At 39.7% G+C, this 25,996-nt stretch overlaps 1 protein-coding gene across 10 annotated transcripts in view; it reads right to left on the minus strand.

Moving 5' to 3' along the window:
* Prpf4b (pre-mRNA processing factor 4B) overlaps nucleotides 1-20,598 on the minus strand; it is a 38,492-nt gene extending 17,894 nt beyond the window's left edge. For 9 of the 10 annotated variants that reach the window (XR_007211250.1, XR_007211251.1, XR_007211256.1 and 6 more), the window contains exons 1-5: nucleotides 20,342-20,597; nucleotides 11,595-12,794; nucleotides 7,670-7,846; nucleotides 1,974-2,129; nucleotides 793-874 (exon numbers count right to left, since the gene is read on the minus strand). Coding sequence is in view for 1 of the 10 variants with exons in the window: in XM_048348539.1 (XP_048204496.1) it covers nucleotides 793-874; nucleotides 1,974-2,129; nucleotides 7,670-7,846; nucleotides 11,595-12,794; nucleotides 20,342-20,382 (1,656 nt within the window). In the remaining 9 variants the exon portion in view is untranslated. Of the gene's footprint in view, nucleotides 1-792; nucleotides 875-1,973; nucleotides 2,130-7,669; nucleotides 7,847-11,594; nucleotides 12,795-20,341 lie in introns of all 10 variants that reach the window. The other variant, XR_007211257.1, reaches the window with a different exon arrangement.
* Between the last annotated feature and the right edge of the window lie 5,398 nt (nucleotides 20,599-25,996).

Below are 25,996 nucleotides of genomic sequence, written 5' to 3' on the forward strand. Positions count from 1 at the left end.
AGTGTCAATGTAAAACAACAAAAATGGTATCAATACCTTGATTGAATGAGATTCATAATCCCTTATATAAATTCCAAAATTAACAAAATTTTGTTTTCCTATGTTTGGTGCACATTAACCTGACTGGATGAGATGCTATTTTTCTATTTATCCCCTCCCCTACACCATGTGACTATTAGTAAAATTTCAGGTAGGAATACAAACATCTTCAAATTCTACGGATGACACTAAGTCATAGAGAGATGCACCAATTACCTTTCTAAAATTAAAAACATTCTGAGTTTTGAAGCACATCTGGCCCTAAGACTTGGAGATAAGGGATTGTGGACCTGAGCAAAACCAAAAATGATCCAACCAAGTTTTCTGGTATCGGTATATTCTACATTTATTATGAAATAATTTTCATGTTTATTTCTCATGACTTACAAATAAATTTATGTCAGAATTCTATATATAGAAAACAACTAAATAAACTTGCTGGTGCTCTACCACTTGAGCCACACTTCTACTTCCAGCTTTTTGCTGGGTTAACTGGAGGTAAGACTCTCACAGATTTTTCTTCCCTGGCTAGCTTTGAACCTCTTCAGAACTCAGCCTTCTCAGAGTAGCAAGGATTACAGGTTTGAGCCATCAATTTCCACTTGTCAAGTTGTTTATATCCATCTATTTTCTAAAAAAAACACGGTCAGTTGCACTGTTACTTCTTTGAAATAGTAAAAAAAAAAATTCCTAAAATAGTGATTACTTAGAAAGAGCATTGACTAAACAATTGTGTTTGTGAATAACACATACCTGAACAATTGCTTGCCTTTGTATTCTTCTCTGTTCTATTAGAGCTTCCTCATCTTCTTCCTCCACATCAAAATCTTCAAGGCTTAAAAAGATTTAAACATCGTTAATATTATAAAATTGAAATTTATACATCTTAACAGTTCAAGCCGGGACTGAGAATATGGCCTAGTGGCCATAGAGTGGCCTAGAGTGCTTGATGCCCTAAGTTTGACTCCTCAGCACCACATATATAGAAAAGGCCAGAAGTTGGGCTGGGGACATGGCCTAGTGGCAAGAGTGCTTGAGAGCAAAAAGAAGCCAGGGACAGTGCTCAGGCCCTGAGTCCAAGCCCCAGGGCTGGCAAAAAAAAAAAGAAAAGGCCAGAGGTGGCGCTGTGGCTCAAGTTGGCAGTGTGCTAGCCTTGAGCAAAATGAAGCCAGGGACAGTGCTCAGGCCCTGAGTTGAAGCCCCAGGACTGGCCAAAAAAAACAGAGTTCAAACCTCAGGACTAGACCAAAAAAAAAACAAACCACACAGACAACAAACATCCATTCATTGGTTACCCCAAAGACCTCATGAATCTTTAAAGGGGCCCAATAAGCCAACTACTCTGTGACTCTACCAGGATACAGCTCAGCCTTCTACTATTCAACATTCTTTGTCATTAGCTTTAATCAGGATTCCTCAACATTAGCATTTTCTTTTTTCTTATGGACATTTATTTTGTGTAGAATTAGCCCACGCACTGAAAATGCTGAATTCCAACAGGCCCTGGGCTGAGAATTACTGGTTTTGTTTACATTTGAATTTTTTTCTAATATCTGTCACTGAAACTTTCTCCATTTAGTCTCCAATGTTGTCATAACATTTGATGTAAGTCAAAAGGTTTAAATTTGGTACAGAAAAAAAGTCTCCTTGTAAACTGGTAATGCAGACTGGTAAGACTAAGGAATACATCTGTTGTTATTAATAAAAAGAAAAAGGTTTATGAAAGGTTTATGAATGTCAAATTGGACACACCTAAATTTAGAGAACCACTACTACCTGTTATAAACCTAATGGAGAATTACCAAAGATTAAGTTTTAAACCCAGGAAAATCACTAGATTCACTTAGAAAGTCAGGTAGAAATTATTTTATAATTTGCATTCAAACTAGAATAATTTCTAAACTAATTAAATTATGGGAACGCTCTATTCTTACTTATCATCAGATGAAGACTCTTGCTCGACTTTCATTCCTTCAGAAAGACTTCCTTTAAATTTGTCCTCTTTTACTTTGCTTCTGCTCCTTCTTCTATGACCACCCCGTGATCGAGATCTCCTTCTCAAGCGTGATCTGCTCCTCCGACCTCTATCCCTATTTCAAAGAAAAACACAAGATACATTATTTATTTATTTATTTATTTATTTGGCCAGTCCTGGGCCTTGGACTCAGGGCCTGAGCACCATCCCTGGCTTCTTCCCGCTCAAGGCTAGCACTCTGCCACCTGAGCCACAGCGCCCCTTCTGGCCGTTTTCCATATATGTGGTGCTGGGGAATCGAACCGAGAGTTTCATGTGTAGGAGGCAAGTGCTCTTGCCACTAGGCCATATTCCCAGCCCCATAAATTTTTTAAAAAGCCAATTAAAGTGAGAGAAAGGCACATGTGCAAAGGCAGTGAATATAAGAGATCTCTGTACTCTCTCTACTCAAAAGCTGTAAACCTGACAGTCCTAAAAAGGAAACAAAAGAAACAAACAAAAAAAACAACAAACTCACAAGTACTGATCTGTAATCTCAGCTATCAGAAGACTAAACTGGGAGAATCATGAGACTGAGACCAATTTCTACCACATAGGAAAGTCTTATCTCAAAGAGCCAGACAAACAAACAAAACACCTAGCTACTAGGAGGCTGAGCTTCGAAGACTGCAGTTCAAAGCCAGCTCCCGCAAGAAAATCAGTGAGTCTTAAAAGGCTGGAAGTGGAGCTGTGGCTCAAATGGTAGAATGCTAGACTGGAGCAAAAAATAAAAGATCAGAGACAGTGCACAGGCCCTGAGTTTAAGCCTCAGGACTGACACCAAACAAACAAAAAAGCCTAAGAAAAAAAAGATAAACAGTAGATCATCAGAATGGGGGGGCATAGTTCATGTGGAAGTGAAATAGCTAGATTCTTACCAAATTTCAAGGTAAAAAAATGTTTCTCATGAATATAGACTAGACTGTAAGCTCCATGAGAACAAGAATCTATTGTTAAAAGTTGTCATTTTTCACCTCTGCTGATTTTAGGGACCTACTAGGGCCTTGCACTTGCTAGCCAAGTACTAAACATCACCACCACCATCTCCTTTTATATGTTTTTCCAGATTAATGTTCTAACTGTGTAGCCCAGGCTAGCCTTAAACTTGTTCCTCCCTGCTCAGCCTCCTAAGTATTGGTTTGGGCTAAAAAGCCCAGCTGCTCTTAGTATTTTCATAGCACAAAAGTGATGGTGTATAGAAAGATACTGAATCCTGTATTTGTATATTAATATAATAAAACTGAGGGGGCTGGGAATGTGGCTTAGTGGTAGAGTGCTTGCCTAGCATGCATGAAGCCCTGGGTTCGATTCTTCAGCATCACATAAACAGAAAAAGCCAGAAGTGGTGCTGTTGCTCAAGTGGTAGAGTGCTAGCCTTGAGCAAAAGGAAGCCAGGGACATTGCTCAGGCCGAGTTGAAGCCCCAAGACTAGAAAATAAATAAGTAAATAAACAACAACAAAAACCTGAGGTCTTTGTGGTCTCCCCAGTAGAAATGTACAACTACTAAGAGTCAACTGTTTGTTGTCTAATTATGTTGCTCATTTAGGAGGGAGTAGTAATGAGGTTTAAACTCAAGTCCTTATACTTTATAGACAGGCATTCTACCACTTAGTCATACCCAGGTCCTTTTGGCTTATATTTTAGACAAGGTTTTCTGTTTGGCAAGGCCAGACAGGAATGCAATCCTACCTATGCCTCCTATAGACACTGCGGCACATGGCTCGCTGGATAAGATAGGAGTTTTGTTAACCTTTCTCCTGGCCTCAAACTTCCTGATCTCAGCATCCTGAGTATTTAGGATTACAATCTGGCTCTGTACTTGTTTTTAATTACATTACCAACCAGGAAAACTTAAGAAGTGTTATGTTTCAAGAAGTCCAATTTAATGGAAAACTGCAGCTAAGTACAAGAAAGATAAAGAAGATATTCGCAGATATTCTTATAAATGCCTTGAGGTCTTGGCCCATATCAAAGAGAAACTAACTTCATACATACTTTAAGCATTATGATTTTAGAAAGATATTGTGACCCTCCAAATGGTCTACATAAAAAAGGACTGGCAAGCTTCCTGCTAATATTGCATCTGACCACATTAACCCGAATTCTTCTGAAATCTTACCAAAAATGGTAACAGCAAAGGAACACAAGAAAACCCACAAACAGAATGCAAAAGACATAAGAAACAACAGTAAAAAAAATTGAAATGTGCCAACTAGATGTAAGAATATTAACATGAAAATTATGCCGAATCTTAGTATAAGAGGGACACAGTAAACCAGATACATATGAGTACATGCCTAGGATCATTGTATTCTCTCAAGGACAAAGTGAGAGGTAAAAGCCTTCAAAACACTACAAAAATCCATTCCCCTGACTCAGTGAAAAATGCCCATCACTCCCTTCACAGTGTGATAGTACTTAAGATTCACTTTCTTACAATATGAAGGACTAGAATTCTCTTAGTAGCCACGTCAAACACTCCAAGAGATCATAGTTCTGGGAAAATACCCAAGAGAAAAGACCTGCAGTAACAAATATCCTAAAGTCTCTTTCTACTTATCCCCAAAATGACAACCATGATGTAGAATTCTATTCTATATTGCCTGTATGGAAGACAGTTTCTATCCAGTTTTCCTAGTGCCTATCAGAACAGATAATAGTGAAGCACCTTGCTGAGCACCAGTGGCCTATAATCCTAGGTACTCAGGAGGCTGATATCTGAGAATCAAGGTTTGAAGTTGAGATTCTTATTTCCAATAAACTACTCAGAAAAAGCCAGAATTGGCGTTGTGGCTCAAGTGGTAGAGCACTAGCCTTGAGCCAAAGAAGCTCAGGGACAGTGACCAGGCCTGGAGAAGCCCTAGAACTGGCAAAAAAATAAAAAAGGAATACAAGCCCTAGGACCAGCAAAAAAAAAAACAAAAATAAAAAGTAATGAAGCACCGACTGAGGAAAACAGCAAAGGGAAATATCTAAATTGAAAGTAGATTAAAATAAAAAATAGGAATGAGAACATAAAAGCATGTAGAACTGGGAGACTTTTTTTTGGGGGGGGAAGCACCTCAAAAACAGAAAACAGAAAAAGACAAAAGTCCTGCTAATAGAAGGCCACAACTTCTTGCTGTATTAGTAAGTATTAACCAGCAGAATTAATGGGGTAAGAAAAGAAAAACTCACACACTACAGCACATTATGGCAAAATTTTAGAACACAGGATGGAAAGAAGGAAATGAATCTTTTAAAAAATGTTGAGGAGTCAGAGCAGGACCCTCAAGACCAATACTGGAACCTAGAAAAACAAACAGTGTAAGACCAGTGTGGAGCAGAAGACCAGGAGCAATGGAAGGAAGGTCCTCTTCTCCTTTCTCCAGCATTTGCTTATTAAGGAACAGGTAGTCACAGTAATTATATGCTCTTGAAATACACAAAAATTCCTTCACATTAAGCAGAAGAAAATAAATTGTTTTAAAAAAAACCTCTAAGAGGATAAGCACTTTCAGACTATGTGTTTTCAATTCTAGGATCTAGTGAAAAAAAATCCTCAAAATTAAGGAAAGATAGCTAAAATACAAGCCTTTAGTTGCTGTCTTTTCAAACTATAAATGGGAAATACTGAAAGACTGGCAAACAAGTGATCACTTATGGTTTAGGTTAGTGTATATATGGATTTAAGAATGATTACTTGCTTTAAAAAAACCTTTTTGATGAACCATGTAAGTACACATCCTCAGGTTAAACAGTTTTCTAGCAGCAAATAAATAGGTTTTTGCCAGTTTTTCTTCAGGAAGAATTAGAAAAGAAACTTGGCTGCTTATTTATTTATTTTTATCATGACAAACTTTTAGTTAGTAAGAGAACATAGTAATTTGATGGTGGAATCTATCTATAAGTAGATATACTCACCAAACAAATTAAGATTGTGTATAAATATTTGGAATATACATACATACATACATACATACATACACACATATCCTGAGATAATTTTATATTATATATATGCCCAATGGCAATTTCTTTCACTTTTATTATTTTGAAATAGTGATGATTCATAGGAAACTGGAAACCAGAACAACAACATACATAACATAACAACAAAAGCAAACAGAGGTCCATGTGCCTTCTTTATTCAGCCTTCCCCAATATTAACATTTTAAATAGCTGTATTGAGATGATGTGTTCTGATATACTCCACTGAGACTATTTAGATTTCATCCATTTGACAAGCCCGTGGGGGGGGGGGGGGAGGAGGTTTTGTGTGAAAGCTTCACCTAATAGCAAACACAATTAAAGTAACAACTGTGCCATCATCACAAGACGTCCTCTTTCTGCCTTTCAATTATCCCCCCCACCCTCCACCCAATGTCCAGACTCTAATCCCTGGCAATCACTGATCTGTTTACCATATTTACAATTTTGTGAGTTCAGGAATGTTATTTAAATGGAACACATAAAAAAAAAAAAAAAGCTGGGTACCTGGGGCTTGTATCTATAACCCTAGCTACTCAGGAGGCTGAGATCCAAGGGTTGTGATTTGAAGCTAGCCTGGAAGGAAAATCTGAGGTTCTCATCTCCAATTAACCAGAAAAAAAAAGTGGCAGAGTGCTAGCCTTGAGCAAAAGAGCTCAGGGACAGCACCCAGGCCTCGAGGTTAAAACAAAGCACGCGCGCACGCCCACGTGCGCACGCGCACACACACACACAGAGAGAGAGAGAGAGAGAGAGAGAGAGAGAGAGAGAGAGAGAGAGAACCATACAGAGAGCAACTCTTGGGGTTAGCTTTTTTCCACATAGACTACCTTGAGATCTATCCAGTCCAACCAGTTGATTTTATCAATGCTCTTTGTGCATTGTGGGTATCAATACACCAGTGTTGTATATTGAGCTTCTTTCTACTTTATTGCTGAGTAGTGTTCTATGACAATACTCCAGTTTGCTTAACTGTTTATTCAGTGAAGGGTTGTTTCCAACTGTTGGCTCTTATGCATAAAGTGGTTATAAATATTTGTGTACAGGTTTTGTGTATAAGTATATTTGTGGGTGTTTGTGTGTAATGGTACTGGGGCTTGAGCTCAGGGTCTGGGTGCTGTTCCTTAGCTTCTTCATTCAAGGCTGGTAATCTATCACTTGAGCCAAAGCTCCAGCTTTTTGCTGGGTAACTGGAGATGAGAATCTCATGGAGTTTTCTGCCGGAGTTGGCTTCAAACTGTGATCCTTAGATCTCAGCCTTCTGAGTAGCTAGAATATAGACACATTGGGCTACTTATTTATGATCTTGCTGGTTAAAAAAAAAAATCAAAGTCCAGCTCATTTAGTGTTTTTCTCTGAGCAAAAAGAGGTAAAAAGTCCTACTTTTAAGTGGTAGGAGTGCCAGGCCCTCATTTCAAATTCCAGTATTGTCCATAGTAATTTGAGGTTTTATTAAATGATAATGTAAACCTGAAAGAAAACTACAATAAAGAAAAACTGGCCTGAGAAATGCCACTTGTTGCAGAAGGAAATTATGGTTCACAGCTACAAATTTTCAGAGAAAAATGATATAAAGGAAAATGTACCAACTGAGCTAATTAGAGGCTCAAAAACATTAGTAAATAAAAAAATATAACATGTTTACCTCCTCCGGGGGGACCTGCTTCTTCTTCTTGGAGACCTGCTACGTCTTAGTGGAGAACGGGACCTCCTTCTAATGGGAGATCTACTTGTTCTTCTTCGGGATGGAGACCACCTATTGATAGGGCTGGCATCTTTTGACCTTTCACGTCTACTCAGGATATCATCTCGAGGTCGTGTTCTTAAGGGAAGCAAATGAAAGTTAAAAGAAAATTCAAACTAAAAGGACATCCTAGAATAGACACACTGATCTAATGACAGTAAATACTGGTCAATTTACTTTGAGTTCAACTTAAATTCAGATGATGACTGAGATTTTGGTGTCAATAGAACACAATACAACCTGTTTCCTATGGTCTAAGAATTTGTGATCATGGTATCTCCCCTGCCAGGTAAGTATGGCCTAAGAATTTGAAGAGTAACTAAAAGCTATAAATATTAAAGGTGGAAGCTAGTAATTCTGATTTCAGATAAATTCATTAAGTTTCTTTTTGTATCTTGCCATTTCTGCAATTAAAGCATTTTTATTTTTAATGTCAATTGAGTATCATAGCCTTATAATCAATGTTAGTCTCAGAACTAAAGAAGTTATTTCAGATTCATTCATTTATTCATTTATTCATTTATTTATTCATTCATTCATTTATTCATTCATTCATTTATTCGTTTATTTATTTATTTATTGATTGATTGATTGATTGATTGATTGCCAGTTGTGGGCCTTGGACTCAGGGCCTGAGCACTGTCCCTGGCTTCTTCCCGCTCAAGGCTAGCACTCTGCCACTTGAGCCACAGCGCCGCTTCTGGCCGTTTTCTGTATATGTGGTGCTGGGGAATCGAACCTAGGGCCTCGTGTATCCGAGGCAGGCACTCTTGCCACTAGGCTATATCCCCAGCCCAGCCTCTTCTATTTATAATGAACTTTGTAACAATTTTCTCATAAGTACCTCCCAGTGAGTTCATTCTTAACCATAAAAAATATGATTATCATAGGCCTTTCTATAACTTAATTTCTTCCAGTCTAAACAACAAAAAAAACCCTGTAAGATTCCATTTATAAAATAACCAGCAAAATGCTGTGCCAGAAGTGAGGTTTCAGTGGTAGAAAGCCTGCTAGGAAGTGTCAATACTGTGACTTCAAATCCTAGTACCACCAAAAAAGAAAACAAAAAACCTGTTTAATCTCAAGTAAGGGTAACTTATGCATAAGGCTTGTCATCACAATTTAATGCTATCTCAACAATTCCTCCACTTGGTAAAAAGATAACCTGACCTAGATGCTATCTAGAACTAAAAATAACGCCCCCCCCCCCCAAAAAAAAGTTCTCAATTTCAGCCAAAGCAACAAGGTAGACTCGATTCAGATCTGTAGTACTTCTTGGTGAATACTGAGGGTCAATTGAGAAAATTCTTTTTTATCCATATACAATCTGCTTGTACAAGAAGCCTATTTGAAGACTGGCTAAAAATTGTAAAATAAAATTGTAGAAAAATTCAGATGAAGACATTCTCTCTTTTGAGGTTAGTGAGTTTTGAATTCTCAGCTTTCTTCTTGCTAAATACTACTTAAGCCATGCCCCCAACCCAAAATTATGTTAATTTTCAAAGAATGACAAGAGATGTTATCCTAATTAAGTCATGGGAGCACAGGTGATATGACCGTCCTGGACTGACAGATAGATGGGAATAACAGGAGACTGCAAATGGAGTTTATCAATCTATTATACAGACAAACTCAACAGGGAACCAGTGGATCTCTTTGCACAAAGTAAAAAAAATCCATTTTCATCAGTTTCAACAACAACAACAAACTATGACACTTCTACACTGTAAAATAATGTTACTGCTATTAATAATAAAATAATTTACATGTGGGGGCTGAAGGTGTGGCTCAAGTAACAGCACGAGCCAATGAGCAAAAAGCGGCATGTACCAAATTTGAGTACAAGTTTGAGTACGAGTTTCAGACTCCCCCAAAAAAGAATTTATGTGATGTCACTGAAACATTTCATGAAAAAGCATACGATTTGCTAAGATAAATAATGACTCCCATTTGTAGGAATATTTATATTCATATTAACTGTTATGTGCACAGAAATTGGGCTAACAGAACAATCTTTAGGAATGGTTGTAGATAGACAGAGAAGCAAAGAATTCACAGGTTTCTGCATTATTTGAATCACGCTTTAACTGGGAAATTCTATCATTAAATTTTAAATTAACTTGTTTAAAATTCTCAGGTCTGGTCTTAAAAAAAAACACTACCTGGGAAGTGATGGCAGCTACTCTGGAGGCTGAGATCTGAGGATCATGGTTTTGAAGCCAGCCAAGGCAGGAAAGCCTATGAGACTCTAATCTCCAATTAAACACCACAAAAGCTAGAAATACAACTGTGGTTCAAGTGGTAGAGTACTAGCCTTCAATAAAAAAGCCCAAGGACAGGGGCCAGGCTCTCTGAGTTAAAGCCCCAAGTCTAGCACCAAAAAGGGGGGGAAAAAAAAACCACCCACATTATTTTCTCTTCACACTGAAAGCAAATTAAAAGACTATTGGGAAAAGTAAAAATAACAATTTACATAAGAAAAACAAATGCTTCAGTGCAGACAGCTGAAGAAATTTCATAATACTGAGAAGTGAAGAACAGAAAAAAAAAATGTTATCTTAAGCCAAGTGCTGGTAGGCTCTTGCCTGTAATCCTATGTACTCAGGAGGCTGAGATCTTAGTACTGTGGTTCAAAGCCATTCTGAACAGATAAACCTAAGACTACCTTCAATTAACCAGCAAAAAGCCAAGAGTGGAGGTATAGCTCAAGTGGTAGAATATCCTAGAGCAGGAAAGCCAACCAAGTGCTAGAGGTTCTGAGTTCAAGCCCCAGTAAACAAACACAGGCACAGTATCTTAACATTTTTGTAATGGTTTAAACTTTAAAATCATTTATATTTATAGCTGTACATTGAAAATATTAATACAGTAAATAAATATATCTTTACAAGATAGCACTCTTTTAATAAGCAAAAACTGGCAATTTCAAATTGCAATTACAAATATATAGAAGATTAAAGTCGTTTAGAATAGTCTAATCAATTCTCTCCTATAATTAAATTCTTTGATATAAAGTACATCACAGAACTCTGATTCTATGTAACCTTTATGTAACCACCTGATGAGTTGAAATAATCTTATGATGATTTATCAGTCAAATAATGTGGGTTTTAAAGGAGCTGTTAGCAAATTAGATTCTTTTTTTTTCTTTTTTCTTTTTTTTTTTTTGGCCACTCCTGGGGCTTGGACTCAGGGCCTGAGCACTGTCCCTGGCTTCCTTTTTCTCAAGGCTAGCACCCTGCCACATGAGCCACAGCGACACTTCTGGCCATTTTTTTTCTGTATATGTGGTGCTGGGGAATCGAACCCAGGGCCTCATGTATATGAGGCAGGCACTCTTGCCACTAGGCCATATCCCCAGCCCTAGATTCTTAATTATCAAGAAATTGGAAGAAAAAAACGATTCAGCCATCAAGCTCAACATTTGCAAACACACAAAGTATTCAGTGCTAAAAGTTTAAGGGTGGGCTGGGGATATGGCCTAGTGGCAAGTAGTGTGTTCCTCGAATACATGAAACCCTGGGTTCAATTCCCCAGCACCACATATATAGAAAACAGCCAGAAGTGGTGCTATGGCTCAAGTGGCAGAGTGCTAGCCTTGAGCAAAAAAAAAAAAAAAGAAGCCAGGAACAGTGCTCAGGGCCCTGAGTCCAAGGCCCAGGACTGGCCAAAAAATAAATAAATAAATAAAAAGTTTAAGGGTTAATATAACAGACTACAAAACTCATTGTTATCTCATTTTTAACTGCTCTTAAGTTCTACTTTCCCTTCTCCTTTCAATATAATACAATGGTAAAAAGGTGTTAACATTATAAAGACAAAATACCTCGGAGAAGAAAGTCGTCTCTTCTCTGGCTCTCTTCGCTTTCTTTCTAAGGATCGGCTCTTGGCTCTTCTACCAGGAGACAGAGTTCGAGATGGTGATTTGCTCTGCTTAGATCTTCTATCGTTTAGAAGTGGGGATCTACTTCTTCGTGATTTATCCCTTTGTTTTGGAGAAAAACTTCTTCTTTTAGGACTGCGACCAGGCCTTCTACTGGGTGACCTGTTTTCCTTCCCAGAGGAAGCATCCTTAGAAGGAGACTTTATTGGCTTCTTTTCTTTATCAATTTCAGATCTTTTCGATTTTCTCTCTTTGGACCGTGACCTTCTGTCTTTGGATTTACTGCTAAAGTCAACTGGGGATCTGGATTTTTTACCTCGATCACGACTTCTACTTTCATTGATAATTGGGGATTTTTTTCTATCTCTTGTCTTACTTTTATCTTCGATTTTAATCTTCTCATCAGCAGGCGATCTGGCCTTCCCAATTTTTTCTTGAGATCGACGCCGAAGGGTAGGGGACTTTGATTTTCTTGCTTGATCTTGAGACTTACTTCTTTTGGATGGGCTTTTGGACTTTTTCCTCTCCTTTGACTTGCTTCTAATTGTTTTCTCTTTAACTGTTTCAATACCTGCCTTACTTTTCTTCTTATCTGACCTATGTCTAGTCCGTTCTTTGGATCTGCTTTTACTTCGTTTTTTTGTACTATTTTTATTGTCCATAAGTTCTAGTTTACCCTTTGTACTTGAAGATTTAGTACTAGACCTATTTCCATTCCTTGCCTTTTCATGAATCTCCCCTTCTTCTTCAGAGCCAGACTCATAACCTTGTAAAATAAGCCCCATCCCAGATTGGACCTTTCCCTCCATTAATTCATTATCAAGTTCAGCTTTAATCAAGGCTCTCTGTTTTTCCAAGTCTTCTAGCAAAGCTAAATCATCAAGTTTAGTTCTTTTTGCTGGAGACATACCTTCTTTATCAGAAACATCAATAACTTCTTTTCTTTTGTGTTTCTTATGTTTATGCTTATGTTTATGTTTTTTATCTTTGTCTTCTTCTGAGGAATGTTTATGTTTCTTATGTTTACTTCTGTGTTTATGTTTCTTTTTTTTGTGACGACTGTGTTTATTTTGAGACTGGTCTTCTGATACCTCTCCATTTTCTTCATTTATACTCTTTTCAGAATTATCAGCATCTTCCATCCTATAAATGCATGAAAATACATCTTAAAATAGCAATATTTATCAGCATTAGTTAAGTTAGTCACTAAAATTTTTTACAAGCTTCAGATATTTTAGTATAAAGAAAGTACATGGCAACAACTGAGATAGATGAAGATAAATACTTTTTGCTTGTAATGGTTAGCTCACAAAACAGAGAAGTCCTACAAGGAAATACTTAATTGACTAAAGTTAAAAAATTAATTTAAATAAAACCCAAGCCAGGCATAGTAAAACCCCATAAATATTGATTTAGTCATAATGGCCACTTGGTATGGTAAGTTTTAAACTAGGATTTCTCACACATACTGAACAATGAAAAACTTCTTTTTCACAAAATGTACTGATATACATTGGAATTAAGAAAATTTGCCAAGTCTAAACTCTAACAAATTCAAGATGTTACTTATTTTGAGCGTATCTCACCTAACTGCCCCCCTTCAAAATAAATCTCTAGGACTAATAAGCTATCGTCCAAACAGAGCAATCAATGTCCTTGGTAGCTGACAGTAAGTAGACAATATAAATAAATGCCCAAGTGTTAGAACTTCACAGAGAACTGTGAGTCAGGATTCCTGGCCAGTAGCTGTCTAGCTGTCACTAAGCAATCATGTGACACTTAAGTTGATCCACAGGGAAGGAGAGCATTGTATATCTAGGTCAACTGAAGTCTAATAAAAGTAATTTCACATTGTTCAACCCAATATTTATTCTGAAAATTAATCTCTCAATTTCAAATGAGAAATTGGTTTTCAAAAAAATGGTCATATTAACAGGTGCTATGTAAGTAAAAATGGGAAGTATATGGTTAAATGTCTGGGTTACTCTAAGTTAAAGATTCTCAATTTATCAAGGCAGTAGTGATTAATAATTTCAAGTGAAATACCAGTTTAATAGCATGACAGATGCTACTTGAAATGGACTATGTCTGGTAAAGGAGGATATTTTTGTACACTAGGGCAGATGTGTATATGTGTGGGGGGGAGGGGATAAGCAGGGATTTGGCAGTGGAGGAAAATAGATGTTTATTGAAAAGGAATGTGAATTTTTTTTTAAAGGGGAAGTTAACACTGGTCATGGAGTATAAGCAAAGAATTTAAAGAGAGGGAATAGGGCATTTAATACAGAAGAAGCAGATTAACAAAAGATATGTACAGCAAATTTCAAAGAGATCAGTGAGGCTAGGGTATCATACATGGAAGACATCAACAGAAGATCCCAGGTAGATCAATTCCAGGAGATGACAAAATATAGTATGTCTCTAGGAGTAAGTGGCTAAAGTACAGTTAAAGGTTAAAGGTTAAAGTACAGTTAAAGGTTGGAGTGTTGTTTGGGTTGTCTATAATGTATCTGCCATTTTTAGGGATTATGGCAAGATTTGGAGTATTAGAATCTAACCCTCCAGCCATACATGAGTTTCCAATAAACATGATGGGGGAAGGAACTAAAATAGTGGGAAATAGAGAATACACAACCACTGCATGTCACCAAACACAGAGGTCTGATTCTGCCAACCTCCATTCCTGATAACCTGAAATCACCAGAAAACCAGAAATGGCACTGTGGCTCTAGAGTGCTAGCCTTGAGCTGAAGAGCTTCGGGATATCACCCAGGCACAGGGTTCAAGCCCCATGACTGACCAAAAAACAACAACAAAAAAAAAAACAAAAAAATACATACATACATATATACACACACTTCTCATATAGCATATATGTATACTATTTTGCAACCACATTTCTCTTGGCTTTTTTTTTTTTTTGCCAGTCCCGGGGCTTGGACTCAAGGCTTGAGCACTGTCCCTGGCTTCTTTTTGCTCAAGGCTAGCACTCTACCACTTGAGCCACAGCTCCACTTCTGTCTTTTCCTGTTTATGTGGTGCTGATGAATCGAATCCAAGGCTTCATGCATGCCAAGCAAGCACTCTACTGCTAAGCCACATTTCCTAGCTCTCCAGCCACATTTCTATAGATTGAGAATAATATATACATATATATATATAAAATGTGAGTTGACAAAGTGCAAAATTTAGTAATTAACTACCTACAACTGTCTTTAAGATAAAGGAAAAGCACTCTCTAGAGCTAGACAGCCAGGGTTAAAAACCCTGTTTCTAGTCCTTACTTGTGAGGGTCTGACAAGTGTAGGATTTCTGGATCCACACGTATATGCCATCTTAGAGGAGGAAATAACAGTATCTACCTGAAAAGGTGAGGCGTACCAGATGTTAAATGCTTACAAACCGTGCTTAAGCATGAACTTAGTGACCTTCCAAAGTAAGCTATTATTATTGTACAGATTACTGGTTAAATATACTTATTCACAAAACCTCTGTGGAGCTGACAGTGTGCTTAGTTTTTTTTTAGATTTTGGAGATAAATTACATGGTTCAAAATGCTACTCCATGTCTCATTTTCTTCAACTGTAAAAACTAAGGAAATAACAGCGTAGATAAATTGTATGTTTATGGTATCAATTCGATGAGTTTACATTAAGTCCACAAAACAGATGAAAGTCTGAGGAGTTCAAAAGAGCTTGCCTAAGACAACACATCAAGCTAGTATTTTATTCCCAATTAGTCAAAAGCTGTACACCCCTATAATGGATTATACATTTGAGATTGTGTCACTGTTGCTCATCAAACTTGCTTATTTCTTATTACCTCATTCAGAGTAAAAGCTAACATCCTTTAGGTGGCTCTGTACTCCATCCACACTCTCCTTGCTCTGTCACCACGTCTTCCTTGGACAGGTAGCCTCCCACCGCAGGCCCCAGTGCTTGTACTTGCTGTTCCTCCTCCAGTGCATTCACCCACACATGTACTCTTTACTGCTTGCCCCTCTGGTCTCACTCAGGTTCTCTCCTCAAATGTTTCCTCAGTCAAGTTTACTTGACCGCAAATTAACTACAATATGGTCCTAAGCTTAACTTTCTCTTCAGGGTAATCAACACTCATTTAACATAATTCTTTTTGTCTCTATCATACAATCTGAGAACTGTGAGAACATAATTATCTAGTTAGGTCACTGTTTTATCCATAGGGCCAAGAAATTTATGTAACTCATAGCTGTAAGGTACTTATTTAGATAATGAAATAAATATAAAATAACAGTAATAAAAGTTAAAAGCAGTACTCAATAGGCTAAAGTTGGTTTTTACTACTATAGCACTTGAAGGGTAAGAAAATTGTGCTTTTGCTCAGTTCTATCTAGTACCTTACAGAGTGCACACATAAGAGTATTCTTGTTTAATCTATTGTACAATACAGAAAGTGATTTTTTTGTGTGTGTATGTGCCTGTCCTAGGGCTTGAACTCAGGGCCTGGGTGCTGTCCCTGAACTACTGTGCTTAAGACCAGAGCTCTACCACCTGAGCCACAGCTCTACTTCTGTGTTCTTCCTTCCCTTCCATTCCCCCTCTTTCTTGTTGCAGTTGCCTTATTGGTAAGTCTCATAGACTGTGCTGGCTTTGAGCTGTGATCCTGTGATCCCAGCCTCCTGAGTAGCTAGTATTACAGGTGTGAACCACCAGCTTGAAGTGATTTAAATCTAGCTACTTCTTCCCAAAGAAAAAATTGCTTTTGAACCCTTATCTTTTCTAATGATTTACACAGATAGTTTATAGTTCACTTCAAAATGCTTAAAAAATCTACCCCACAGCCAGGTGCCATTGGCTAATGCCCATAATCCTAGCTACTAGGATCTGAGGATTGCAGTTCAAAGTCAGTCCGAGAAGGAAATTCTGTGAGACTCTTATCTCCAATTAACCACCAGAAAAGTGGAAGTGGTGCTGTGGCTGAAAGTGATAGAGCACTAACTAGCCTTGAGCTGAAGAGTTCAAAGACAGCACCTAGGCCCAGAGTTCAAGCCTGACAACTGAACAAAGGAAAAAAAAAGCTTCCCCACAAAGATGTAAGGAGAACACTAGTTGTGCTTTGAATATCAAAATCTACATTACTATGTAGAGATCCACATCTCTGATCCTAGCTACTCAGGAGACTGAGACCTGAAGGATTTAGGTTTGAAAGTAGACTCTGCAGATAAGACTCCATCTCCAATTAGCTAGCTAGCAAAAGGCCAGCTAGAGGAGTGGCTGAAATAGTAGAGGGCCAACTGTTACTAAGCCAGGGCAGTGAGTGTTTGAGGCCCTGAGTAAGTCCCAGTACCGACACATTCTTCGGTTGGTTTCTCAAAACAAATTGTACATACAACAAAAATTTTAGTCTGGTTTGAGGGTAAAGCTCAGTGGCAGAGAGCATGCCCAGCATGGGCCAGGCCCTGGGGTTCTATGAGTCACAGAGACACACACAAGACAAATGGTTAGCTGGTTGGCAAATACTAATGTTCAATATGTATATATGAAAATGGAACTGAATGACTTGAGGATATGGGTGAGGTTCTGACAGATGGGGGGATTATGGTAACATCAACAAAGTTGCACTGTACTCATAAATTGACATGCTAAATTGAAACTACTCTATACAACTATCATGGGGCTTGAACTCTCAGCCTGGGTGCTGGCCTTGAACTCTTCAGCTCAAAGCTAGCACTCTACCACTTGAGCCACAGTGCCACTTCCAGTTTTCTGGTAGTTAATTGGAGATAAGAGTCTCATGGACTTTCCTGCCCAGGCTCACAGGCTTGCTTTGAATCTCAATCCTCAGATCTCAGCCTCCGAAATAGCTAGGAATACAGGCATGAGCCACAGGCACCCGACTCTATTTAGATTTTTTTTGAAAAACAAATAATTAGACATCATATAAACATATAAATCCCAATACACACAAAATTGTACTATATTTGCAATTTTAAATTTTTAAGATTTATTAAGTAGCTGTGTGTATCAACCTGTCTACAATATGTCACAGAACAAATATTTATTGAGAAAGTATTAGGTACTGGGTAACATCCTTTAAACAGAATCATTTGGAAGCAAAGCTAAATTAAGTACAGATAACACAGGAGTGTTTAATGGTATTTGTTTTGCTAACTTTTACCAAGTAAACAAAGGTATGTATGGTATATTTGAACACCACATGGAGCACCTCTAAATTAATAAAAGTGATGAATTACCAATCGTTACTGTTATTTTAGTTTCCTCTTACACATTCAGCTCAATCACATTCAGCTCAATGAAGAGCCTAATAAATTTGGCAAGCATACAATCTGTTGTTCTTTGGAGACAAAGAAATTACTAAATTTGAGCATGAATGGTCAAACTTTAAGTTTTTAAGCTAGACAATTTTTTAAAGCAATATCACATCAAAAAAACCATCTTTGACATCTATACGGTTAACCTGTGACAGACTAATACAGGAGGGTCCCAAGTTCAAGGCCAGACTGGGACCACAAAATGCATAAAAACAATGAAGGATTTTTAGGTGGAGGTGTAGCTTTCTGGTAATTTGTGCTTAACATGTGTGAGGTCCTGGGTTCTATCCCCAGTATAAGAAAAAGGAAGGAAGGAAGGAAGGGAGGGAGGGAGGGAGGGAGGGAGGGAGGGAGGGAGGGAGGGAACAACAGGGAGAGGAGGCAACAAGTAAAAATGATTTCAAGTCTTAAAGGCAATAGAAAAAGGAACTACAATGTAGAAGACCAGACACTATCATGGGTGCAGAGCTTTAGATCCAGACTGTCTGAGGTTTAAGGAATTTATCACTGAGTGTGACCTTGTACAAACTCCTTACTTTTTCTGTGCTTTGTCATTATTTGTAAAAATATGAAAGAGAACAGTATCAGCAAAAGTTTCTTACAAGAACTGAGTTCTATCTGTCCAAATATTTGAATAGCACCTGGTCTTAAGTACTTGCAAATAGATTCAAAAAAGCTGAATGGAAGGAACTAATAAATGGAAAAGCCACTACAGTAAAAAGCCTTTGGGGAGCTTCTAAACTGTTTTCTATATAACATTTGAGTAGATTCTATACAAAATATGAACTACTTAGTGCCCTCCAGATAATGTTTTAGATACTATTTGGACACTCACTTCTGTCAGCACATGTAGTATGTTTTCATATCAAACTGTTATTTGTCTTTGTTAACTACTTTCCAATTAGTGAAAATGGCACATATTCCACTTAAACCAGTGAGGGAAGGAGAGGGAAATTTAATGACTAAGTGAGAATCACTTAGTCTAAAGGCCCATACAAATACATATTTATAATTAAGTAGCATGTTGGAATATGTATATAAAATGCAGCTGACTCACTCCTCAAAATAACTGAAAATTGTCCAGAAAAATCACACAAATGGATACTATCAGACTATTAGAACTTCAGACTAAGTAATATCTGTATTATATTGGCATACTCAGTGCCACACTGAATTTTCTGAGAGCCAATAAAACAAGCCTAGTTAAAACTTTGTAATTTGTGTTTCTGCTAAGTAAGACTGTGAAAATAATAATGCAACTTGCAAATGCCCTTACTAATAACTTGAAGGAAAAAAAAAACCTGTGTAACTCTGTCTAGTTGGGTCAAACAAATGACTGAGGAGTCCAGAACCTGGTGCATCACAATGAAATGTCAGTCTGCTTCATGGCAAAGATTCCTCTTAATCTGCTACAAGTAGCTAGAGACTACCGCTTTCCTGAAATGGCTGGAAAAAAATCAGATGGTGCAAATGCAAAAGAAAAAAGTCGCTGAAGAAAAAGTTTTAAATATCATTCTGTTTGAGTGTACCTCGCAAAACATGTAAAACGAAATACTGCTTTCTTTAAGTCTTTGCTTCCAGAGGTAAATGCTCACCCAGCCTCGTGGATTCCTCTATTCGCTTAATTACAAGAGGGTTTAGAAGTAGCTATTAATTTTTACTACTTTTTCCAGTCACCCTCCCAAAGAACAGCTGGCTAAAATTAAAAAAAAAAATTGCCAGGACCCCAAACGAAGGACTCTATCTTATTTTGCTGCAAGTTTACAAGTTGGCATGGGGTGGTAGGGGGATAAGTGTACTGCGGGGGAAGGAGGAGGGAAGATCTCGCTCGTTATAGACTAGTTTAGGGACAGGCAAAGTGACTTCTGACTTGAGAGTCCTAAAAGCTGAGACTCCTGGCAAGCAGGACAATCAGGATGGCTGGAACAGGAAAGTGGGGCTCCCTCCGTCCGTGGCCACTACCCTCCGGGTTTCCGACAGCGAAGCCGCCCAGTGCGATGCCGCCCAGTGCGGCGCTGCGCGGCGTCCCGAGGGAGGGGTGGGAGGGCGCGACTGGAGCCGCGGAAGGCGCCACGCGCCCCGAACCTGTAGAGGCCGCTCGCGACTCCGCCTCCCAGGGCAACGACGCGCGGCAGGCCGCGGCGCCTTCGCCCCAACAGCGGCCGCGGCCTCGGCCTCGGGGCTCTCCTGGCTCTCCTAAGGCCGCCCTCTGGCGCTCCATGCCTTCGGCACCACGGTGTAACTAACGCACGGGGAAACGCAAAGTTTGGCTCTGGCCGTTAGGCCTGAACTTTCCCGCCCGCCGGCGCAGGTCTCCGCTGTCTCCCATTCGAGCCTCCTCAGGGCCCGGGCCTCCGTCCCAATGACAGGTACTACTTACTCTGGCTGCTCTCGCAGCGCCTGAGTCTCTGCAGTGGCCATCTTGAACTTCCCGACTCCTCCGCGGCAGTGGCGGCGGCTCCCGGGACGGCGAAACACAGGGGAAGTGGAAGAAGGAAAAACCCGCAGCGCATGTGCAAAGCGCGGAGAGAAAAGCTGGAGTCTGCGTCCGCGCTAACAATCCGGATAGAAAACTCTACATCCGGGGGCGAGCTGCGTGGCGTGATGACGTAATTTCCAGGACGACGGGGGCGGTGCTTGCTAAGATTAAAGGCGGTGATTTGTGGAACCCGGGCTCTGGTTCCTGTAGGAACTGGCCATTTTATCTCAGGCAGCTTGTACAAGGTGGAGTGAATAGAGAGGGCTGTTGACACCCTCTATGAGCTCCGAAAGTTGGTTCGCTATGGAAGTGGTTTAGAAATTTTGTTTCCCCACTTTGCTACTGATTGGTAGAGAGGTTATAGACCTATCTTAGTTTTCTCAACCACAATTTATCTCCCAGGGCCCTTCTGGTACTTTTGTCGTGTGCAAGTTTTGCAATGTGCTTTATGTGGAAACTGCATTTGTGATTGTGGGGAAGTGGAATAGGTACTTCTCTGATTCCTGTTTGAGGCCATGCTATAGGACGCTGAAGGCAAATTCAGATCTCAAAATCCACTCTTAAAGCATAATAAAAGCTTAGAGAAATGCTGACAACGTGTATTTTTAAATTGGCTTATCGAACCGGGTGCCGCTGGTTCGCGCCTGTAAAGCTAGCTACTTAGGAGGCTGAAGGAAGCCTGCCGGGGCAGAATAGTCGGAGATACTCTTATCTAAAATTCACTGGAGCGAGCGCTCTCGCCGGAAGGGGAGCTGTGGCTCAAATGGTAGTGTCAACCTCGAGGACAAAAGCTCAGGGTCCTGAGTTCAAAAGCTAGGATAAGCAAAAAAAGAGAGAAATAAAGGCTCATCAAGTTCATTTGAACGGTCAACCCGTTCCGAGGGAGAAAGAATTTTTCATAAATACCAAAGATAGTGTTCTGCTGTAGATTTGGCATTTTTTAAGGCTGAGTTAAAACTAAAGCAAGTATTAACTTCATCACCAAAAACGTGTACGCAGCCAGAGACTTGAGCCCACCACTTCAACCTGGCACGTGCATCTTTGTACCTGAAGGCCTCCCTGGAAAGAAAGCGCCGTTAACGGCGCACAGGCGAGGCTAGGACAGTCTGGCGGCCCAGCGGCTCCCGGAAGTGCGGGAGGCGGGCCGGCGCCTGCGTAATGGCGAGCGGCGGCCAGACCCGCGCCTGCGCACTCGCGTCATGGGGGGTGGGCACTATGAGGAGTTCCGCTCCCGCCACTGGGCTCTGCTGAAAGCCGTTTGTTGCCGGGGTGCTTCGGTTGGTTCCGGCGCGTCCCAGCGTCAGCTGAGCTCTTGCTAGCGTCCTCCCCGGTCCCGAGCTCCGCTGCTCTCCGCTGTTGCCGCTCCAGTGAGGCGTTTTGTAGCGCAGCCCCGCTGGCCTGCGGATCCTGGGATCGCCGCCCTCCGCTTCCCACGGCGCGGCCGCGTTTGGTGATAGACCTGGCGGCTTCCGCGGGCTCACCATCCCTCGGTCACCGAGGAGCCCTGCGCCCGCCGCGGGCTCACAGCCCTCGGTCACCGGGGACCCAGCGCCCACCACCCGCCGCGGGCTCACAGCCCTCGGTACCGGGGAGTCTGGCGCCCGCCGCGGGCTCACAGTCCTCGGTCACCGGGGAGCCAGGCTAACGTTCAAGATGAGCCCTCGGCCGACGCAGTCTAATCCACCTAGGACAAGTTCATACGTCTGGAGATGAGGTGTAGGGGACAAGCGTGCGTTTGCGAAAGTCTCTTCTCTTTTCCACTCAGCTTTGTTTCCTCTTCAGTGCAATTACGCGATATGCATTCCAAACTCGCGCGCGCGCGCGCACACACACACACACACACACTCTTATGGTAGGAAAGGATTGAATTTGCTCCTTCTAAACTACATCAATCCCGTGTTAGCCTTTGGGAGGCTCGTTCTAACAGGCTACAAACAAAAGTAAAGTAACCTGGAATCAAGAAATCGGTTAAAGAACCCTATGCAAACACCCCGCAAATCAACGGAAAGAATGTCGATACTGAAATTTAGATGGTTTTTAACGTTCTATTTACTTGAGATCTCGATATGGAATTTGGAACTATTTGGGCAGGCAACGAGCTTGTTTTTCCTTTATTACAAAAGACTTTCAACAAGTTCAAAGCTCTGACTTCAAACCTCAGTAACCGCCCAAACAGAAAACACACTGTATGTAAGCCAGGTTTCAATTCCCTGCCCTCCCTCTGCCCCTGAGTTGTAGGATTATAAATCTGAACCACTATGCCTGCCTTAACTTATATGTGTGTTTGTTTTGTGTTTCATTTTGCTTGGGGTTTGTTTTGAAGCACTAGAGGTGTATTTATGGAAAACGGCAATACAAAGCAGAAGCAAAAACGCAAAAAAGACCCCAAAACCCTCTCTTAACTACACTGAGCCAACATTAAACTGTTGGCTTCTTTGACCTTTTTCCATATAAAATAATAAATGTTTTGATTATAGAAATCCACGTATATGAATTTTGGCCTGAGCAATTGAATGGATGCTTTTACTACCTCAGAGTGACCAGCTAAAAGGGGAGCAGATTTTAGGTTGGGGAAAACAAAGTTCTCCAGTCTGGGTAGGTGTTAAATGTCTTGTTGAAACTTGGGTCTTAAATACTTCACATGCTCTTATAACCTATCCTTTGTCTAAAAATAAAAAAAAAAACCCATATACACAGTATTTTGGTTCTCTGTTATTAGGTGCACATATGCTGATCAAATGTTTCTGTGTTTCTTAGTGACAATTTTTATTTGAAAGTCTTATTTTGTGTGGCATTAACCCAGTCATTTCAGCCTTCTTGTGGTTGATGTTCAGATTATTTCTACATTGTTTCTCCTTTACACATTCTTTTGGGTTTAAAAAATATACTGTGACAGTCTTGGTATTTGGATTTGATTGTTTAATCACATTTCCTTTTGTTAGATATTGGATTATATCTGCCTTCTTACATTTTCTAAATCTTATGCTATTTCTTGTCCTCTATATCCCTCTTCTACTGTTTTCTCTGGCAGCCAATGAATATTTTCTAATGTTGCATTTAATTTGTCTCTACCCTCCCTCTGATTTGGGAGGTGGTACTAGGGTTTGAACTCTGGGCCTTGTGCTTGCTGGACAATTGCCCTGCTGCTCCTTGAGCTATACTCCCAAGCCTTTCTGTCTTCATTCTTTATAATTGTTTTCATTTTAAATTGCCATAAATCGTTTGTACAAGAGGTTTCATTTTAACAAGTTCATGTGTATATGCAGTACTTCCTGTTTACAATCACCCCTCTACCATCTCTAGGTTATTTTTCAGATAGGGTCTTTCCTTTTACCCAGGCTGGCCTGGGACCTCCTATCTATTTTTCCCAAGTAGTATATGAAATTAAAGGCATTCACCAACACATCTGGCTTATTTGCTAATATACTTATTTGTTAACTCTGCTCAGGCTGGCAGCAAACCAGTTCTCCCAATTTGTGCTTTCCAAGTAGCTGAGATTTCAGGCATGAGCCACAGCATCCGGTTTAAGTAATTTAGTTAAATTTCGTTCACTTAAAACTTGTTTCCTAGGACTAAGGACATGGCTCAAGTGGGAGGGCATCTGACTAGCAAGCATGAGACCCTGAGATCAAACCCAAAAAGATCTTTTTCCATAGTGATCACTCCAGCTTACCATATACATCTAAACTTAAACTTACCAGCTTCAGATTTATATGAATTTCATTGAGCTTAGAAACCCAAGTTCAATAGTAGTATTCTGTTGCCTTGCTGTTATTAATGTTATTCACCATACATTTGTTATAATTATTACTTTGTCTTTTTGTATGTATAAGTACTGGTACTGGGGCTTGAACTCAGGACCTAGGGCTCTTGCTTTGACTTCTTCACTTGTGGCTGGTACTCCACCACTTGAGACACACCTCTTCCATCTTTTTGCTGGTTAATTAACTGGAGATGAGATTCTTGGATTTATTTGCCAGGGCTAGTTTTGAACCATTACCCTCCAATCTCAGCCTTCTGAGTAGCTGGGATTATAGGCAAGAGCCACTGGTACTAGGCACATTCTAACTTTCAATAAAGATGAAAGAATAGAGAATGTCATATATTTTGGCAGCTTTTGTTAAGTTGACCTTATATATTATTTTAGATCTTTAGGTGTGAGTGAAGGCTCCACCTGAAGTAGTTCCTTTAGCTTTTTGTAGCTTTGTTTCTCCCTGTTTGTACTGTAATCAAATCTGATACATTTCTCTGTTATAGCCTCTACAGTAATCCTATGCATACTGTGTTACAAAATTGTTTGGATTTAAAGTTTATAACTTTATTAAGATAATTTACATAAAATTATCCAACTTAAGTATGTGCATCAGTGTTTTTTTAATAAATTCACATAATTACCACCACATCAGGTTTTACTCCCCCCAAATTGTATAAGTCTAAGATGTTGAATGTGAGATTATATATATATATATATATACAGTACATGTGCTCTAGCACTTGAGCATACCTTCAGCTCATGATGTTTTAATATATATGTTTCAATATAATTGCAAAATAATAGCTATAATCAAACTGATTAACATATCTACTACCTCACTGCTTGCTCCTTATTTTTCTTTTTTCCTTTTCCTTTCTCCCTTTTTTGAGCTTCAGGGATTGTACAGAGGGGTTTACTTTGTTTTTGTGAGCGTGTATGTGAGAAAACACTTAGCAAATTGCCAGCACTGAAATTTATATTTGTAAGATGTTGCAAAATGCACTGTCATTAATTGTAGTTACCATGATATATATTAGGTCTCCAAGACTACTTTGTTTTTTCTTTTTTGTGCCAGTACTCAGGCTTGAACTCAGGGCCTAGGCTTTATCTGTCAACTTTTTTGCTCAAGGCTAGTACTCTACTACTTGAGCCATTGCTTTCCTTTTGGATTTTTGCTGGTTAATTGGAGATAAGAGTCTCTCAGATATGTCTGCCAGGACTAGCTTCAATCTCAGCCTGCTAAGTAGGTAGCATTACAACCTGGTGCTTCCCTTTTTATACTGCAATTTTGTACCTTTTTTCCAACTTGTCTGCATTTACCTCCACCTCTACACTTATCTCCACCATTCTATTCTTTTTTTTTTTTTTTTTTGGCCAGTCCTGGGCCTTGGACTCAGGGCCTGAGCACCATCCCTGGCTTCTTCCCGCTCAAGGCTAGCACTCTGCCACCTGAGCCACAGCGCCCCTTCTGGCCGTTTTCCATATATGTGGTGCTGGGGAATCGAACCAAGAGCTTCATGTGTAGGAGGCAAGCACTTTGCCACTAGGCCATATTCCCAGCCCTCCACCATTCTATTCTGCTTCTATAAGTTCCACTTTTAAAAAAATTCCACAGGTAAGTGATATTTCCCTTTTTGTGCCTTATTTCACTTAGCATAATGTCTGTTGGATAGGAATCCCTAGATGCTATGAATGACCATGTTGTCACAAATGGCAGAAAGACCTGTTTTAGGACCAGATGTGTGTGTCTATATTTACTTTTGTTTTCCTAATTCCATTAGCACCACTTTCAACCTTTATAT

Source organism: Perognathus longimembris, chromosome 6, assembly GCF_023159225.1.
Source record: "Perognathus longimembris pacificus isolate PPM17 chromosome 6, ASM2315922v1, whole genome shotgun sequence".
Classification (NCBI taxonomy): Eukaryota; Metazoa; Chordata; class Mammalia; order Rodentia; family Heteromyidae; genus Perognathus; species Perognathus longimembris.